The sequence below is a fragment of the Polypterus senegalus genome, chromosome 5 (assembly GCF_016835505.1).
Source record: "Polypterus senegalus isolate Bchr_013 chromosome 5, ASM1683550v1, whole genome shotgun sequence".
NCBI classification, from domain to species: domain Eukaryota; kingdom Metazoa; phylum Chordata; class Cladistia; order Polypteriformes; family Polypteridae; genus Polypterus; species Polypterus senegalus.
Window position 1 is genome coordinate 191998730 of NC_053158.1, and position 19824 is coordinate 192018553.

At 40.8% G+C, this 19824-nt stretch overlaps 1 protein-coding gene across 18 annotated transcripts in view; it reads right to left on the bottom strand.

The window, feature by feature from the left end:
* Window positions 1-19824, bottom strand: part of svila (supervillin a) — a 246635-nt gene that overhangs the window by 218270 nt on the left and 8541 nt on the right. For all 18 annotated transcript variants that reach the window (XM_039753870.1, XM_039753862.1, XM_039753872.1 and 15 more), the window contains exons 2-3: window positions 14350-14413; window positions 2198-2286 (exon numbers count right to left, since the gene is read on the bottom strand). In XM_039753870.1, the coding sequence (XP_039609804.1) occupies window positions 2198-2286; window positions 14350-14413 (153 nt within the window). The remainder of the gene's footprint in view (window positions 1-2197; window positions 2287-14349; window positions 14414-19824) is intronic.

Here is a 19824-nt window from a genome sequence, read left to right on the forward strand (position 1 = left end):
AATAAATAAATAAAATACCATATCTCATCGCTGACCTTGCTGAATAAAATCATCATGAAAACGGAAGCAACTTTAACCACAATATAGCGTAATTAACTGCAAAGAGAAGGACAAACAATAGTGATTTACTTACACGTGAGGATACAGCAGTGTAGGACCAAGAAATTGGCCTTGCAGGGCGCTGTGCATAAACTCTAAATAGTGGAGGCGCCCCCCGCTAAACCCACCCCACCAACCTTGACATACAGAAGCTCCAGCGAATACTGAAATAGAACTTTAGCTACTCAGCAGCTGGGTGGCAAATAGCTCTGGACTTTCACAAGAACATCTCAGGACCCTGCCCTACCACTGAATTTGCCAGCCAAACATTCAGGACAACAAGTCTGGTTATAAAATTCTGCTGTAGGTGTATCTAGGATTGATGTCTGAAACAGATTTTTAAATTAAGTGGAGTATTGTAGAAAGCAAAATTAAAATGTCCCAAACCAGCATGGTGGTCAACTCTTGGCCCTGGTAAGGGTCTGTATGGGTATGGAAATACCAGATGAAGAATAAAATGTTCAAAACTCACCATACTAAACTATGGATTAAACAAACAACATATAAAACAGGACCTTGGACCGAATGAAAGTCAAAATGTGAACTGTGTGGGCAAATACGGATTAACCTGCTGGCAATTTAGGAAGTAAAAATATTAGGTTTGAATAGACAATAGGAGGTCTGAAAAACTGAAAATATTCCATATAGTGGACAAGACACTATCAACAGCCAGACAGTGTTCAGAAGCCATTAATAAGGTTAAAAGAATGTCAGGTTATATAGCACCTTGATGTGTGGAGTTCAAGTCCAAGGACATGACGCTGAAGCTTTATAACACACAGGTGAGGCCTCATCTGGTGTACTGTGGGCAGTTTTGGTCTCCAGGCTACAAAAAGGACATAACAGCACTAGAAAAGGTCCAGAGAAGAGCGACTAAGTAGTAAATGTAAAGGATTACATGTAAGAAATACAAATGTGAGGTTTGAATACACAATGGGAGGTCTAAAACTCTAAAGTACACCTTATGAGGAAGGTTTAGGAGTCATAGTGGACTCAAGATTACTTCCCGTCAGTGTTCAGAAGGCTAACAGAATGTCAGGTTATATAGCGCCTTGATATGTGGAGTACAAGACACAGGAGGTTCTGCTCAAGCTTTGTAACACACTGGTGAGGCCTCATCTGGAGTCCTGTCTGAGGTTTTGGTCTTTAGGCTACAAAAAGGACATAACAGCACTAGAAAAGGTCCAGAGAAGAGCAACTAGGCAGTAAATGTAAAGGATTACATGTAGGAAATACAAATGTGAGGTTTGAATACACAACGGGAAGTCTAAAAATCTAAAGTACACCTCATGAGGAGGATTTAGGAGTCGTAGTGGACTCTAAGCTGTCACCTTCCTGACAGTGTTCAAAAGCCATTACAAGGCTAACAGAATGTCAGGTCATATAGCGCCTTGATGTGTGGAGTACAAGTACAAGGAGGCGACACTGACGCTTTATAACACACTGGTGAGGCCTCATCTGGAGTCCTGTGTGCAGTTTTGGTCTCCATGATACAAAAAGGACATAGCAGCACTAGAGAAGGTCCAGAGAAGAACGACTAGGCTGATTCCAAGGCTACAGGGGATGAGTTATGAGGAAAGATTAAAAAAGCTGAGCCTTTACAGTTTAAACAAAGGAGATTAAGAGGAGGCCTGACTGAAGGGTTTAAAATTATGACGTGAATTAGTCCAGTGGATCAAGACGGTTATTTTTAAATGAGTTCATCAAGAACACGGGGACACAGTTAGAAACTTCAGGGGAAATGTCACACAAACATTAGGAACTTTTTTTCTTCACACAGAGAACAATAGAGACATGGAATGAGTGACCAAGTCATGTGGCAGACAGTAAGACTTTAGGGACCTTCAAAACATGATTTGGTCATTCCAGATTGTTTTAATGAAACTGTGTCACCAACATCAAATAAAGCTCAAATGTCAATCTTCATATTTTGCAAAGACGACGTGTGTGCGACTCTCCCATCAATCGGGATACAACTTTGAGGTAAAAAGGCCTACAGATTAGTTTGTATTTGTGCTTCTTCAGTAAAAAACAAATGCATTAGTAGTCATTTACTTAAATAAATCCTTAAAATTATTAAAAAGTGCATTGTACAAACCTTTAGGAAGCACAGCCAAAAGATTAGCATCAATTTCCTTGGTAACCTTTGTTAAATCTTCATTGTCAAATGAAAATTCTTTCTGGAAGCTAAAAAAGAAAAACAAACATACATCAGAATAAACTTTTTTTTGGAGAAAATTAATCTTATTAAAAAAAAAAAAAAGTCAGAATTTATACTTTGAAATGTCATTTACAGCACATCAACCAACTTTAACTGTTCTCTTATTTATGAAGCCAGCTCCTTCCCTCTAGGATATTTAATAGTCTGTTTTTAAGAGCATTATGGATTCACCCCAAACAACAGTTTTCTCATACTTGAATCCAGGAAAATGAATGGGTATGACCTCTGGGGTATGACTTATGACATATAGGGTATGAATTGGGCAGAAGCACATTCATTGGCACTTGACAAATCTTGGTGCCATCATATTTCTGTCTTATGTACCCACAGGGCACAAAAAGTCATAAGTGGAATCCAGGGGTACTCGACTCCAGTACTGGAGGTCTGCAGGTTTTTGCTTTAACTAAAGTCTTAATCGGAACCCATTTATTTACTACTAAATCAATATTTTTGTGGTTAGTTTTAGTTAAGTATGCTGTCACTCAGAATCCTTAACTGCCTATTTTTGCTTTAAACAGCTGCACTGTGGTTTTAATGGTTGCCCGTTATCTTAATCAGCCGTCACTTAGAGGTACAATTGACGAAGGAACCAGAAGCTTTCCAGCTAACGTGCTTCCATGTAATCCCGTGCCCATGCATCACAACGTATCTGTCTGAAGACAATGGTTTGAAATAAAAATATGAGAGAAGGGAAAGACTAAGGAGGTATAAAATTTGTCCAGGAGTACAAAACGTATGGATAACGTTCTCAGCAAATGAAAATTCTACAATGGGATAAAGATTTTTCTCTGAAGAATGAAAGGACTAAGAAGCCACAGAATTAAATACCAAGTGTCATTTACTGCTAGGCTGGGTTTCTAATTGTGAAATTGGTTGGAATAAAAACCTGCAGCTACGGTGGACCACCAGGACCGTAATTGAGAGCCCCCACCTCTAATATTATCAATTTCAAGGGTGGAGACCACCTGCCTTTGAACCATTGCGTTATGACCGCTGGATTGTAAGTGTTTCGACAGGGAAGACCTTGTATAAAAACTTAAATTTTAGTAAGGTAAATCTTTATATACAATACGCTACCGTGGCTGTCAGTTTGTCTGTCCAGGATTTTAAATCACCTGTAGCATGCAAACCGTTTGACATATTGACCTGAAATTTGGCACACATATACTATGTGACCTCTGCTATCCACTTTCGGGGTGATGATTGACCTCTAATGTTATTCCTCTATTTTATTGTAAAATCAACTCTCGGCAGTGGCCAGCAGGGCACCGTTCTCATCCCCTACCACCTTCATATCTTAAGTCATTCTTTGCCCAGAGGGGACTGGGCGGTCTCGTGGTCTGGAACCCCTACAGATTTTATTTTTTTCTCCAGCTTTTGGAGTTTTTTTTGTTTTTTCTGTCCACCCTGGCCATCAGACCTTACGTATTCTATGTTAATTAATGTTGACTTATGTTTATTTTTTTTTATTGTGTCTTCTATTTTTCTATTCATTTTGTAAAGCACTTTGAGCTACATTTTTTTTGTATGAATATGTGCTATATAAATAAATGTTGATTGATTGATTGATTGGATTGAGGCAGATTGAAGACTTAAGTGCCAGCTTAAGTGAAAAATGAAAGAAAACCTACTAAGTAATTGCAACACAAACACTGACTTAATCAGTTTTAACGTGAAAAGATGCCAACGGAAGAAGAGAAGAAGAAGTGGGCCGCTAGGTTGGAGAGAAGAGGAGCTGCTCAGCAAGCAGCAAACGTGTCAACCTCTGAGCAAACGAATGGTAAACATACAGAGAAAGAGGATGAAAACTAGAAGTCAAGTGTATTCACTGCACATTATTGTGCAGTACGCCATTACTGGTCTTTATATACAATACGCTACCGTGGCTGTCAGTTTGTCTATCCAGGATTTTAAATAACCTGTGGCATGCAAACCGTTTGACATATTGACCTGAAATTTGGCACACATATACTACGTGACCTCTGCTATCCACTTTCGGGGTGATGATTGACCTCTAATGTTATTCCTCTATTTTATTGTAAAATCAACTCTCGGCAGTGGCCAGCAGGGCACCGTTCTCATCCCCTACCTCTTCATATCTTAAGTCTTCAATCTGCCTCAAGAATGACTTAAGTGCCATCAGAAGTGAAAAATGAAGGAAAAGTTATTGCAACAAACACTGACTTAATCCGTTTTAATATGAAAAGATACCGACGAACAAAGAGAAGAAGCGGGCCGCTAGGGTGGAGAGAAGAAGAGCTGCTCAGGAAGCAGCAAGCACATCAACATCTGAGCAAACCAATGATAAACAGACACAGAGAAAGAGAAAGAGGATGAAAAGTGGGAATGCTGAAGTCAAGCGTATTCATTGCATGTTATCGTTCAGTACGCCATTACTGGTATTAAATATTGACCAGATGCAGTAAAGTAAATTACATTCAATGCAGGATAAGTCAATTTTAAAACTTACAAGTATTCTGTCTTGGCTAAATAAGGCAACTAACACAACATGTACAAGACAAAAAGTAACAGACGTGAAATTCCTGTTAGAACAAAGTGTTTGGGCCTGAAAAAAAAAAAAAAAAAAGTATGAATTTCGTTATTATGGAATTGGATCATCATGCGGTCTTTCGGCATGTACAGTTGACTAAGCTGGCTGCAGAATGATTAACCCGATGGCAACGTCAGTTTTGTTCTTGCTAGTGTGGACGACAGGACAAGTTCAATCAGTTAGATTTGTATTCAGTCACAGATGAGTACGTGGATTCTATGTTTCAAGGCAGAAGAGCAAAGTTACATTTTTTTCTATTGGCTTTTTATAATTTCTTCTTCCCCCCCCTTATTCAAAAATAAAAATATTATTTACTTAAGCATTTTGTTTTAGTACGCTAATGGGCCATCCATCCGTTATCCAACCCGCTATATCCTTACAACAGGGTCACGGGGGTCTGCTGGAGCCAATCCCAGACAACACAGGGCGCAAGGCAGGAAACAAACCCTGGGCAGGTCGCCAGCCCACCCCCACACACCAAGGACAATTTAGAATCACCAATGCACCTAACCTGCATGTCATGGGCCATCTGTTCTTATTTTTTTCACTGATCAGATATACCTTGAAGGAGGAAAGGTTCGCTCTTTAGTGTCAAATAGACGCATTCTGGAAATTGTCCTTTATCGGCTTACTGCACCCTGTCTTATGACAGACGCCTGTATGAATAACCTGCCGTTATAGCAAAACGGCTTTGTCAGCGATTAACCCTAAGTAGCTTGCAAGCAGTTCATTTTTCTTTTACACTAACATCAATGGCAGTGAGAAGTTCCAGCTTTATCGGTAAATTGCTTTAGTTATGTAAGGTGTTTTGCCAAGAGGGGACTGGGTGGTCTCTTGGTCTGGAATCCCTACAGATTTTAATTTTTTTTCTCCAGCCTTTGGAGTTTTTTTTTGTCCACCCTGGCCATCGGACCTTACTTATTCTATGTTAATTAATGTTGACTTATGTTTATTTTTTATTGTGTCTTCTATTTTTCTATTCTTCATTTTGTAAAGCACTTTGAGCTACATTTTTTTGTATGAAAATGTGCTATATAAATGTTGTTGTTGTAAGGTGTGATTCCATTAACCTCCTTAATGCACATTTCAAAATTTCCAAACAAAAAACTTGTAACAGAAACACATTAATTGGGGGGGGTTGGACCTCAAAATTCACAAAAGTTTATACGCTCACTTGAGACGGTTTTTCAGGCGATTTGACAAAGCAATACTTCGCAAAGCTGCAATGTAGTGAGAAGTCAAGCCACTCAGGCCTCTTCTTCTGGCACGTCGCCTCGAAAGCTTGCATATTGTAATCTTGTTAGTTAGCCAATAAATGGGGTCATTTCGCTTGACTTCTCACTACATTCATAATGGCTAACACGGCACAACACCCGAATACAAAAGCTGCAATGCAAGCACTTTTTTTGCATTTAGGTCACATGACAGGACGTAACTTTTCAAATATCTGTGGAAATGTGATGTGGTGAACAGAGCAGCATTATGAACACTACCTGGTAACCCAACACAAATGTCTCTGATCACACAGCACAACTAGGTTTTTGCTTGAATTTAATAGCTTATGCGAAACAAAAACGTGACTAAATATGTTATTGTCAGTATTGTCAGGGCGGAGTGGTTGCTCTAAGGCTAAGGATATGTGCTGGTATCCCGAAGGATGCCGGTTAGGGTTAGGGTTACTGTCACTGCCAAAAGAGATCCTACTCTGCTGGGCACCTGAGCAAGGCCCTTAACCTTCAATTGCTCCAGGGGCGCTGTACAATGGCTGACCCTGCGCTCTGACCCCAAGGGGTATGCGAAAACTAACAAATTCCTAATACGAGAAATTGTATAAGGCGAAATAAAAACAAAAAAAAAAGAAAAAAAAAATAAGTCCGTGTCTCAGAGTTCCTACATGATGCAGTAAAACCAAAATTATATGTGTGCATACCCAGTAGGTACCTGTCACAATCAGCAAAAACTTTTCAGGAAGCAAGACTTTTCAACAAAAAAAAAACAAAAAAAAAATTGTTGTGCAGTGATTAATCCGCCATCAACGACCACCTGAAGAACAACAGATCTCCAGCCTTTCCTGTTAAAGTTGTACCGATATCGGACAACTTGGCTCACGAATAGGGAATGCGAACCATCAATTGAGCTTAAATTGTAATTAGGCTGAGAAAAATGACGTGCCTCTTCTACATGAGGTAAAGAAAAGAATCGTATCATCAGTTTGGAGCATAGCGCTCGACACATCTGTTCACCCCCAAGGCCTCAGCACCAACCTTGTATTGGGCACAGGTAGCCAGTTTATAAAGCAAGAGGTCTTTGCACTCGTCGGTCAGAACTGGCTCCCTCCTCATGTATGCTACAGCAGGGGACACAAGAGGGCCTATTGTGGTGCACAATTCCATGAATGTTGAGCTGCTCATCCTAAATTTTTTTTAACACCCACAGCTCCCGAGTAAAAACACTGCAGATGATTTCAAAGAAATTCCTAATATGTGGCCTCTGCCAAGTACAGGGAGCGCACCTTCTCTTTATCGTATTCACTCGCTCTTGTCACCACTGGTTAAAAACAAAAACGCCAATTGTAGACACAATTGGAATAACACAACCATCATATTGGGTGCAATTGTCAATTTCAGGTGATAAAACAAACTTATTTGCATAAAATCACTCAATGGAAATGTTGACAAGGCAAAAATACGAATTGTCAACATTTCAGAATTATCACTTCCATTTTCACATAACTGCAATTGAAACTCGGCACACGGCACACCCCTGTGTCCATATTACAAAAGGTATTAGACCTCAAGGACCGATAGGGGTGTCCAGAGAACATGCGTATGTGGTTCTCCTCAGCATCCATAACACTTAACTTCCGTTAAGATCGCCTAATGGATTGATAGTCTCTCTCTCTCGCTGGCTGCTGTCTGTTTTTGTGAATCATGATTCCCTATCTCCATGATAAAATGTTCGGGGAGATGAAGGTCACATTGCTGCACGGATAAATTTACGAGCAAAAAATTCAAAGATTGAGATAGATATATAGATAGAGATATAGAGTTTGAACGGCCTCCTGAAAAAAATTAAATTCGTAAAAAGTATGAGGCACCACTGTACTGTATATGCAAGTTCCCCAGTCAAGTTTTCTTTTATAAATCCTGATGTTTGTGTGGGAATTGGCGCGCACACATATATATACACACACACACACACACACACACACACTCTTCAAGCCTCTTCTTATGCAGACTTAAACTTTATAAATGAGGCCCTGGGTCACATCACATGACTTTTCCTGCAATTTCCAGTTGTAGATTTCACTTAACTAAATAACGCATGAATTTACACGATTTACATAATCAAAAAGTTGGGGGCAGTCATTGCATGCTCCCTTGACTACCAGGCGACTCGCCCAGAGAAAAATCAAACGAGCTTGATCGTGGATGCAGTCTTGTATGCATGTGATTGGTGGTGACCAATGAGCACTGTGCCGGAAGTACGATAAATAAAATGCAGCTACTAGGAATATGGAGCGCAGGTTTTTTCGCCTTCACCAACAGAACTAAGGCTCTTCACTCTGATGTCTTGTTCTTTATTTCATACCGCTATGGAAGAACAGACGATTGCGGCTGAACTCGTGCCTGTAAACCTTTTGCATGACAACGGCTCTGTCGGGCAGCACGTTAATCGGTGGTCAGAAAAAGAAGGGTGAGCTTGCAATACTTTGGAAATGCAAAGCTTTGCTGGTAATTTACTAGGCAGTCACTTAATCGGACATGCCTTGTGACTCCTAGTTGTGTAAATCGACCGGCGACCAGATAAGCAACTGCAGTCACCAAGTTTGACAACCCCTCGGACTAGAAGTTGTGTAATGCGACATTGGCTTACGTTTTACAACACAGTTGTGAAACACCATCCGGTATACCATATTACAAAGTAATAATGGCACTAAAGAAGGCGTAGAGAAGACAAACATCATTATGAGCTACGGGGAAAGATCAAAATGATCTGAAGGTGACAAGCTAGAAGACGTGTTAGGGATTGGGTAGGACAAAAGCCACCAGTTTCTTTAAAAATCAACAAGAACACAAGACAGAGATGGAAGAGGGCTAATGGTAAATTTGTTAAAATCTACTCGCCACTACACTACAGCAGCTACTCTTCAATTTATTTGCATAATCATCTAATTTTATGAGCTTGTGTATTTACTTTATGGAGTCAAAGAACGGAGACTAACCCAACAGAGTTGAGCAGGAGACAATGGCAAGTCTGGGTTATATGCCATTGGATCACCGCAAATAATCACAATCCCAAAAACCAGGTCTGTCTGGAGTAGTCAATGTCATCTTTGGAAAAGGAGAGAAAAAAACTGCTATTAAATAAGCGAGAGTTAAGGTGGCCAGCTGGAAACTTTGAGACGCGAGGCCTTGGAATTTCTCACTCAGCCACACTGCTTTCCAAAATATCTACACATAAACAATTTATATATGTACTAGATAAGAAAGTAGACTGGATGTACACTTTAACTAAATACTACTGTACAGATGGGTCAGTAATGCACTGCTTACTGGTCAGATATCACAAAGACCTCAATTATCTGTTTATTGTACCTCCGCCATACCTACTAAATGAACTTTCCAGAACAATTAAAATTCCATTATTCCAAATACCAAATTTGACCAGATTTCTACATTAGTCATTTATTATTCTTCTTTTAGCAGTGTAGTTTTCAAGAAAATTTTTTTTCATGACAATTTCACCTTGGGAAACAATTTTCAGCTTACACATCAACAAGACACCAGCTGTTGGCGTCTTACTGCCATAAATCCTTTTGAAAACCTCATAATATTTTATGTTCACTCTGTGGAATCTTTAATTCCAGCAACACATTACTTAGTGGAAAAATGTTTTGTTTAACCTGCAGAGTAGCTGGGCGGCACATAGACATCTCGCAGCTCAAAAGTCCCGAGTTTGATCCCTGGTCTGGTCAATTTACATACCCCGCCCCTCCCCCCGATAAATGAGATTTCCTTCCATCATCCATTGAGAAGTCGAGCAAAATGACCCCTTTAATTGGCTAAATAAAATGTGGTGATTTACAGTTGATCATATTGAGGCCACTTTTACTCAGCCTGCATAATAGTTGACTTTACTTTCAACAAAAGAGATAACAGTGGTATGTCTTTCATTTCCTAGGAGTACTGGGGTGTTTTCCGAACAAAGATTTTTAGTGAAGCCATATTTAGTTGTATGAAATTAAATCAAATACGAAAAACTGGCTGTGCACTAATGTGGGTCCCCTTGTAATTTTGCTGATTTGAATGCCTGTCACTGCTCAATGCTGATTACTTGCAACACCAAATTGGCTGGATGAGCTTGTTTAGCCTTGAACTTCATAGACAGGGGTGTCCAATCAGGAGTGGTAAAAGGTATTTAAGGTGGTCAGTTACAAGTTGTGCCTACCTTTGATTCTCCTCTGAAGAGTGACAGACAGCATGGGATCCTCAAAGCAACTCTCAAAAGATCTGAAAACAAAGATTGTTGAGTCTCCTGGTTTAGGGGAAGGCTACAAAAAGCTGAGAGGTTTAAACTGTCAGTTTCAACTGTAAGGAATGTAATCAGAAATGGAAGGCCACAGGCACAGTTGCTTTTAAACCCAGCAGGTCTGGCAGGCCAAGAAAAATCCAGGAGCGGCACATGCGCAGGATTGTGAGAATGGTGACAGACAACCCACAGACCTCCTCCAAAGACCTGCAAGAACATCTTGCTGCAGATTGTGTATCGGCACATCGTTCTGCAATTCAGTGCAATTCGCACAAAAAACATCTGTATGGCAGGGTGATGAGAAAGAAGCCCTTTCTGCACTCACGCCATAAACGGAGTCGCTTGTTGTATGCCAATGCTCATTTAGACAAGCGGATTCATTTTGGAACAAAGTGCTTTAGACTGATGAGACAAAAATTGAGTTATTTGGCGATAACAAAAAGAGTTTTGCATGGCTGAAGAACAACACTGCATTCCAAGAGAAACACCTGCTACCTACTGTCAAATTTGGTGGAGGTCCCATCATGCTGTGGGGCTGTGTGGCTAGTTCAGGGACTGGGGCCCTTGTTAAAGTCGAGTGTCAGATGCATTCAACCCAATATCAACAATTCTTTAGGATAATGTTCAAGTATCAGTCACAAAGTTGAAGTTACGCAGGGGTTGGATGTTCCAACAAGACAATGACCCAAAACACAGTTCGAAATCTACAGAAGGCATTTATGCAGAGGGAGAAGTACAATGTTCTGGAATGGCCGTTACAGTCCCCTGACTTGAATATCATCGAAAATCTATGGGATGATTTGAAACAGGCTGTCCATACTCAGCAGCCATCAAATTGAACTGAACAGGAGAGATTTTGTATGGAACAACGGTCAAAAATACCTCCATCCAGAATCCAGACACTCAAAGGCTACAGGAGGACAGCGTCTAGAGGCTGTTAAATTTGCAAAAGGAGGCTCTGTTGTGGTGCCCACATTTATACACCTGTCTAATTTTGTTATGATGCATATTGCAGATTTTCTGTTAATCCAATAAACAATGTCACTGCTGAAATCCTACTGTTTCCATAAGGCATGTCACATATTAAAAGGAAGTTGCTACTTTGAAAGCTCAGTCAATGAAACAAATCCAAATAAGAGGGGTTCCCAAACTTCTTCATATGACTGTAGATCTTGGGCAGAAGTACAACTGAGTAATGTTCGAGAAATTGCCAAAGCCAGGCAGCAAAGCGAATTTACTGTACATGCACTGCATGTGTTACATTTGTCATTATGGTTAGTTTTACTATTTATTAATTACAATCTATTTTAAAATTACTGTCTACTTTTTAAATTTATCCACCTATTAGAGTATAGTTCTTTACCTGTATTGTACTGCAATTATGGAGAATGTTACTTCATGCCACTGTATGCTGCAATGTGGTCTATGGATGGTATGACAAAGCCACTTGACTTCTCAATAACTGTCTTGGCTTAAAAAAATGGATGTATTTGTTGAGAATTTAAGTCCCCCCCCCCCATTGCCCCATAAAAACGCCAATGTAAAGCGTCCATGTGGGTAAAATATTTTTACATTAATAGAAAAATTAACCTCCTTAGCGTTGGACCTGATCATCACTCGGGCAGTGAAAACAATGCTAAAAGCATTAGACCAGAGTGACACTCAGGCATCTGTATACATACGTCTCTCCTAAATGTTAGCCGGGCAACGGTGTAGATGCGTCTTCTCCTAGCCTCATGGGAAACATTTTTCAGGCACCCAGATGTTGTGCGCTCTTAACAGTGATACAAGCAGTGATGTTGAAGAGCCTCATCAGCAATGATGACAAAGTGAAATTGGTCTTCAGGCAAACAAAAAACGGTCAGTGAAACCGAAAATAACACTTAATCGCGTTTGGGTCTCTGTTGACCCTGCTTCAAATAAGCCAGCACCACCTTATTTTGATTTTGTGGGGCAACCAGAAATAAAAGTGAACGATGACAGCCAAGATCTGCTTTACTTACCTGAACTTATTTCTTGATGATGACGTGATCGAAAGAATTGTTGTTAGGATAAACTGTTATGTTAAAGAGTGTCGAGTAAATGACCATACAACTAAGAGGTTTTCCCATTCCTAGAAATGGGAAATGGTAGCTGCTGCTGAAATCTGTTATTAGCAGAATCATCATCATCATCCCTCCTCCTCCATTTCATATTCTCATTTCTAATATTTCTTCTGACATTACAGTTTTAGTGCTTTGCACGTTTTTACAGTAGAAAGACGAGATTTAATATAAATGTCATTTTTCAAGCTAAAAAATGCAACACTTTTTAAATGTTTTCTAAAAGAAAAATATGTAATACTATGGAGGTTAACTTTAGGGCATTTGTGTGGCAAATACATATATAAAAATACGATAGATCGATCGGTCCTTCATTAATCCCAAGGGGAAATTCACATAATCCATTATTATTATTTATTATATTTTTTATTTTATTTATTGTATTTATTATTTTATAATATAATAATTATGCTTTAATATCAAAAGAAAATAGTCCTGCCAAAAACAGCCTTTATAGCCTATACCAGGTGTGTTAGATTATTTTAGACAGAACGTTGCTACATTAGGTCATTGCAAGAAAGAAATAAATATAGAAGTCGACCCAACCAAATCTAAGACAGATTGCTCTGTGGCCAAAAAAAGCCCAGTATCTAAGGCAGGCTGTAACCCGACTGACCCCATCACTGAATTAACGTAATTGCTTCCAATTAACTTGAACGAACGTGAAGGAGGGTCACATGGGGAATCCTCTTCTTAAACCAGATTAGCTGGCAACCTCGCAGCGTGACAAAGGCCAGCGAGTTACAGTACAGTAATCCTGGAGTGTGGTTGTTCCACCCAGGAGGATTCTAGAAGGGCAATTAGCAAATGAGGGTCTACTTTTGAAATACAGTAAAAGAAATAGTTAAATTAACCACAATGATAAGGTAGCATTTAGATGTGTATATACTGTATGTAAAGCGTGCATTTAGTAACACTTGCGTGTGAATTTAACATTGGCAACTTTGATGTGCAAGAATACTAAAAATGGAACTGAACTGGTCTGCACCTTGTCATGAACTGTTGAAATCGCAAGTGGCATTCGATCATTTTAACACCATAGTCTCTAGAAACAAAAAAGGAGGCACAGGGGAGAGAAGTGGACAGTTGGAGAGGGCAGATTTAGCTCATGATTTGCCCATTCAGATTTACTTATTTGTAGTTTACAACCCCAAACAGGCCAAAGGTGGGATTCCTTTGATTTTGGTTTAAAAGTCTGAACACACAATGGAAAGCTTGGATGCTCCCTATATAGCAAGATGGCTAGAAAAAAATTAAGAATAATAAAAAAAGAAAATAAGGTGCGTTTTGTCTGGTGGCTAAAATGACATTTTTCTAATTTTATGAGATTTGAGCTCACAAAGTCTGACCCAGACTTGAGTAAGTGGCAGAAAATGAACGAGTGATCTTAGAAAAGGAAACCAGACTGGTCTCACATTTTTAGCGTAATTCAGAAATGCACAACTTCAGGTTATATGATTAAAGACAAATTCTGAATTTTTATCAATGGACAAACTAAAAATGTAACTGCTGTACCGAAAAAAATTACATTAAAAAAAAACCTACAGAAAGTCAAGTTAGTCAGCCAATCATTTAGGAACGTGCTTTGTCCTGAACAAGGATGAGGGGGGTCTTCTGGAGCCTATTCCAGCTAACATGGGGCGCATTATAGGAACAAAACCCTGGACTGGGCACCACTCCATCTAAAGGGGCACACACGCCAATTTAGAAACACCAGTTCTCCTAACCGGCAAGTCTATGGACTGTGGGAGGAAACCCACGTAGACATGGCAGGTAGGGTTAGAAATTAGAATAAATATTCCTAACATAAAATAGAACAATTTGCTGTATAGTTACATATTTACCTGAAGGCTCGATGTTTTAATATTCTTGAGTTTCCAAATCTTATTGAAGTTTCACTTGCAAATCCTAGAAAGAGAATACAGAAATAACTTTATTAAACAGTAATTAATTCATACCTACAGTATTACCATAAACTCAGTGGTATTACAGTTTTACTACTAAATTTTAAAAATTAGAGGAACAAAGATGTTTGGCACTGCTAATGTCGGCAAAACTATTTCAGGACAATAATGTTGGGATTTTACAAAACAAAGAAGATGACATTGACAAACATAAGATGAGCAATCCACCATTGAGTATCCCATACTGAACCCGCAGTCCAGGAGAACTGGGGATAGACAGTCACCCTGGAGCTCTGGGCACAAGTCCGAGGCCATTCATGGAAAGAACGCAGTCCATCATAGGGCACGCTAGGTGGTTCTTTGTTTTGTGGGATGGGTCTCTCCCCTCAGACCCCTGTGACCCTGTAGTTAAGATATAGCGGGTTGGATAATGGATGGACGGGTCTCTTCACTAAGAGGGGCTACCTTTTCCAGCCAAAACCAATCCCATGATTAAACACAAGTCTAAAGAAGATTACAATGTGGAAAAGCTTAAGAATCACCCTGAGTGGGCACTGAGGTAGTCAGTTAATTACAAGGTTCAATTCCTCAGTTTTAAAGATTTTAGGCTGATGATCATTTCATTAGCACATACTGCAGTTTTTAGAATTTTCTGGTAATAATTCTATTAGCACAGGCATTAAAAAAAAGTTAAACTTATTACCAACATACTTTATTAGGGATAAGTCAAAGGAGCAGAGCTGGCGAGTGGCACAGGCAAATCAGTGCGAGTCAGCACATACGTGCACTAATACAGAAATGTCGGTATTACAGATTACTAAACTAAGGCCACAATATTACTTTTAGCATCCGAAGCACTGGCAGGTGAAGCAACAGGTTTACTGTATTAACCAGGGCTGTGGAGTCGGAGACAATTTTGGGTACCTGGAGTCGGAGTCGGCAAAAAGTTAACCGACTCCTACTAAATTTACTTGGGAATTAAAATATTTACAGATGCACTGCCGATTTTTCGGCCGTTCAACGAGTCATCACGCGTCAAAATCATCCGGTGTGTTCTCAGCTCCGTCGGCTCCCCTTCGCTATGCGCTAGTGAAGGGGGCCTAAGGAGCCGAGAACCTGAATCTCGGTCTCCAGCAGAGGCTCGTTCTGCTGATCAGCCGGCCGGTGAGTGACACAATGCACTAAAACTTCCGGCTGGCTGACAGAGGAGACGACCACTGCAGCAGGCAGAGGCATCACATTACTTTGGATGGGGGCGGCGGTCGAGATTTTCGTCAAGCTGGATCTGCCCGTCCATGTGGACACCCGCAATCTGCGGCCGCCAATCAATTGTGTTTGTCTTTAATCTGGCATTATAGTAGTGTGTTGGCTTCCTAGCCAGTTGTTCTGTGGTGAAATGACATGTATGTTACCTTCCTTTCCTTCAATGGATGTAGAAAATATATTAGCATAGTATATACATACAGAGGAGTCGGAAGATTTAGAAACTGAGGAGTCGGAGCATTTATCTACCGACTCCACAGCCCTGGTATTAACAAGTTGGAAGGGAGTGCAGATGAATGTGTTATTGCAGTCACAGTGCAACACCACAGCTGCGTAAGTACATACAGTACTCAAATCACAGCGGCAATATCAATTGTTGAAAGACACACCCAGCCGGACTATAAAAATGTCAAGTTCCCCCTAAAACTTTCCCCACTTCCACCACTGGTCTGAGCAGTTCAATCTGATCTCGGTAGGTACAGAATCTGGAGGATCCTCTAAAGCCGATGTCGCATTACGTGACGTCTAGTCAGAGGGGATGTCAAACTCGATGACTGCAGCTGCTGCCCTTGTTGCTGCAGGTGGTCAGTCTACGAGACTAGAAATCACAAGGTGTGTCAAATTACAGGACTGCATGAGGACTTGCTGGCACAAACAAACACTTACTTTGGAAATGTGAATCGCCTCTTCCCCCCCAAACCCGACAGCGCCTACTCCCATAAACTCTGTGCACAGGTATGGGGAGTTCTGAAATCTCTCGATCCTTTTTTGCCTCCATTCTGTCATTGGAGTGTCCAGAATATTTTAGTATAGGAACCTAATCAAGGACTTTGTTAAATGGTGCGACTCAAACCACCTACAACTGAACACCAGCAAAACCAAGGAGCTGGTGGTGGATTTTAGGAGACCCAGCCAGGCCCCTCATGGACCCCATGATCATCAGAGGTGACTGTGTGCAGAGGGTACAGACCTATAAATTCCTGGGAGTGCAGCTGGATGATAAATTGAACTGGACTGCCAATACTGATACTCCGACTATAACTTCCTTAGAAGGCAGGCATCCTTCAACATCTGCAATAAGATGTTCCATCAGACGGTTATGGCGAGTGCCCTCTTCTACGCGGTGGTGTGCTGGGGAGGCAGCATAAAGAAGAGGGACGCCTCAAGCCTGGACAAACTGGTGAGGAAGGCAGGCTCTATTATAGGCACAAAGCTGGACAGTTTGACATCCGTGGCAGAGCGACGGGCGCTGAGCAGACTCCTGTCAGTCATGGAGAATCCACTGCATCCACTGAACAGGATCATCTCCAGACAGAGGAGCAGCTTCAGTGACAGACTGCTGTCACCGTCCTGCTCCACTGACAGACTGAGGAGACCCCACACTAAGTGACTCTTCAATTCCACCCGTGGGGGTAAACGTTAACATTATACAAAGTTTCTGTCTGTTTAACCTGCATTTTTTATCACTCTTTAATTTAATATTTTATATCAGTATGCTGCTGCTGGAGTATGTGAATTACCCCTTGGGATTAATAAAGTATCTATCTGGTCACTAATTAAGGGTTAGAATGAAAACCTGCAGCCACTGGGGCCCTCCAGGCTTGGAGTTGGAGACCCCTGATCTAAACATGTGACATTTGATCACATACTTGTTAACAGTCAGCTAGTTGTGGCAGATTGTTATTGTGCAAAATCATGCAGTGGGACCAAAATCCAAACCAAAATCGAAGATCATGTCTAGTTTCATAGCATTTGGTTTATAACAGGGGGTTAGGGCTAACCAGGTGGTACGACAAGAGTTTGAGCTTAGAAAAAATAAAAAATAAAGGTTTGGGAATACCTATTCTATCATATGACATTTCTAGGTTCATAAATCAAATTTTTTTATGTCTTGTATCTTGAGAATAAACAAAAAAGGGTTTGCAGTTTGAGATTGATCAATATTCTCTGCTCCGAGCAATGAGACATGAATTTACTTCGACAACTTCTTTGTTGACGATCTGGCCCCAGTCCACGTAATAGAGGTTATTCTCATGTGGATCATCATTAATGGGATATACGCTGGCGGCTTCAGGCTCCTTGGATTACCAGAGGAGATCTGGCTGGTTTGCAAACTCAAAATAAAACCATAGCGAAGGATTTAGAGAGAAACCGCACACGAAGACACCATGACAATGTGCAAATTAGCAGACTCAAATTATTTAAATAAAAAAATTAGGTGTTTAATATTACGGGATATCATTTAAAGAATAGCAATTCCTCAAGGAAAGGTTATAGAATAGCACTGACATGGAGAAATGCATTGTTTGGAGTTCTGCATGAATATTTTTCGTAATCATTAATAACTGAACACATTTTGAAGTTTGTCTTAATTTATGTGTCAGTAGAAGGCCCATACTATTCAGTGTGCCAAAAATCATGCAACAATAATGCAGCAGTTTTGTATTTCTTCTTCTAAAATATGCAGCACACCTGCTTACTACTATAACAGGGTCTCAAAATAGAAATTAAATTCCACACCTCCTGAATGACCATTGCTCTTCCAAAAAAAAAAAAAAAAGCCATTAAAGTCACATCTCCAGTAACCTACAAAATCCAAACAGCTCCGTAGAAGCCCCCAGAAATGGAAAAGATGACATGAAGTCACCTGATCGAGTGTACTGGTATAATCTGTACTGACAGTGTAATCTGATAGCTGAACATGGTAAGCACCATCAGACTGAATATCCCTCTAAGTAACATTTGATTTTATAGTAAGTCAAGTCAAGTCGGGGAGCATGCACTGGTATAGTGCATTGCCGCACCCACTACACATTAAAACCGCTCTGGATCCCGGTTGGCAACCCCCTTGGCAGACACGCTGTCCAGTCCTACCCTCTGGAAATGACCCTCTATCTACCGCAGCCAGGTGTTACGTGGGTGACCCCTTTGCCTTGTTCAGCCACTCGGGTCTCCAACAGTGAGGATCTTAGGAGCTGGATCACCCTCGGGAAACGCGCAACTCTGCCGCAGTGCCGTAACTGACGCTCCCTCACAATGCAGGTAATGTGCCTCATTCGGGACTCCATGAGCAATCGCTCATTCGACACAAAGTCAAACCAATGGTACCCAAGGATTTTCTGGAGAGGCACATTACCAAAAGGAGTCCAGTCTTGATCTCAGGTCACTGGATAGCATCCATGTCTGGCAACCATATAGCAAGACAGGAAGCACCAGGACTCTAAAGACTTGGACCTTCGTTATTTTGCAGAGATATCGGGAGCGCCACACACCCCTTTCCAGTGACCTCATGACCCCCCCTCCAATCAGTCCTACTGTCTTCATAGGAAGAGTCACCAGACACATGAATGTCACTGCCGAGGTAAGTAAACCTCTCGACGAGGTCGACACTCTCCCCACAGACACACTGCTGATGGCCGTGCCCAAGAGGTCATTCAAGGCCTGACTCTTTGGTTTTGGTCAGGACACTCGGACTCCTCGCTCATTCTCTCGAGCGCCCCGATCAGAGCCTCCATTGACTCACACAGCACTCGTCAGCAAAGTCAAGATCCGTGAATCTTTCACCAACAGATGCCCCACAGCCGCTGGACCCCACGACCTTGCCCAACACCAGCTTCACCATTGCTATCACCATCCTGCTCCATTGACAGACTCAGAAGATCGTTTCTCCCCAACACTATGCGACTCTTCAATTCCACCCCTTTGGTAAACGTTAACATTATACAAAGTTATTGTCTCTCTTACCTGCATTTTTAGCACTCTTTGATTTAATATTGTTCTTGATCAGTATGCTGCTGCTGCTGGAGTATGAAATTTCCCCTTGGGATTGATAAAAGTATCTATCTACTACTACTACTCTATCTAATACTTTCATATTGTGCATCATTTCCACAATTAGCACTTTTACCATTTTTGAGTTATTTGTATCATCATTTATAAAATGAACCCATTTTTCTACCACACTGCCCTGCTTTTTAGTTAACAGGTGTACCAACAACAGATTTTATACTTTTCTCCAGCACCCTAAAAAGCACCGTTTTGCTCCCGATACGGTTATATTTCACTCGAACTGGAAATCCTAGGTTTACCGTTTTATGTTAAAAACCTTTAAGCATTAATCGTAGCAAGCAAAGTTTGGCTTTCTTTCTCATT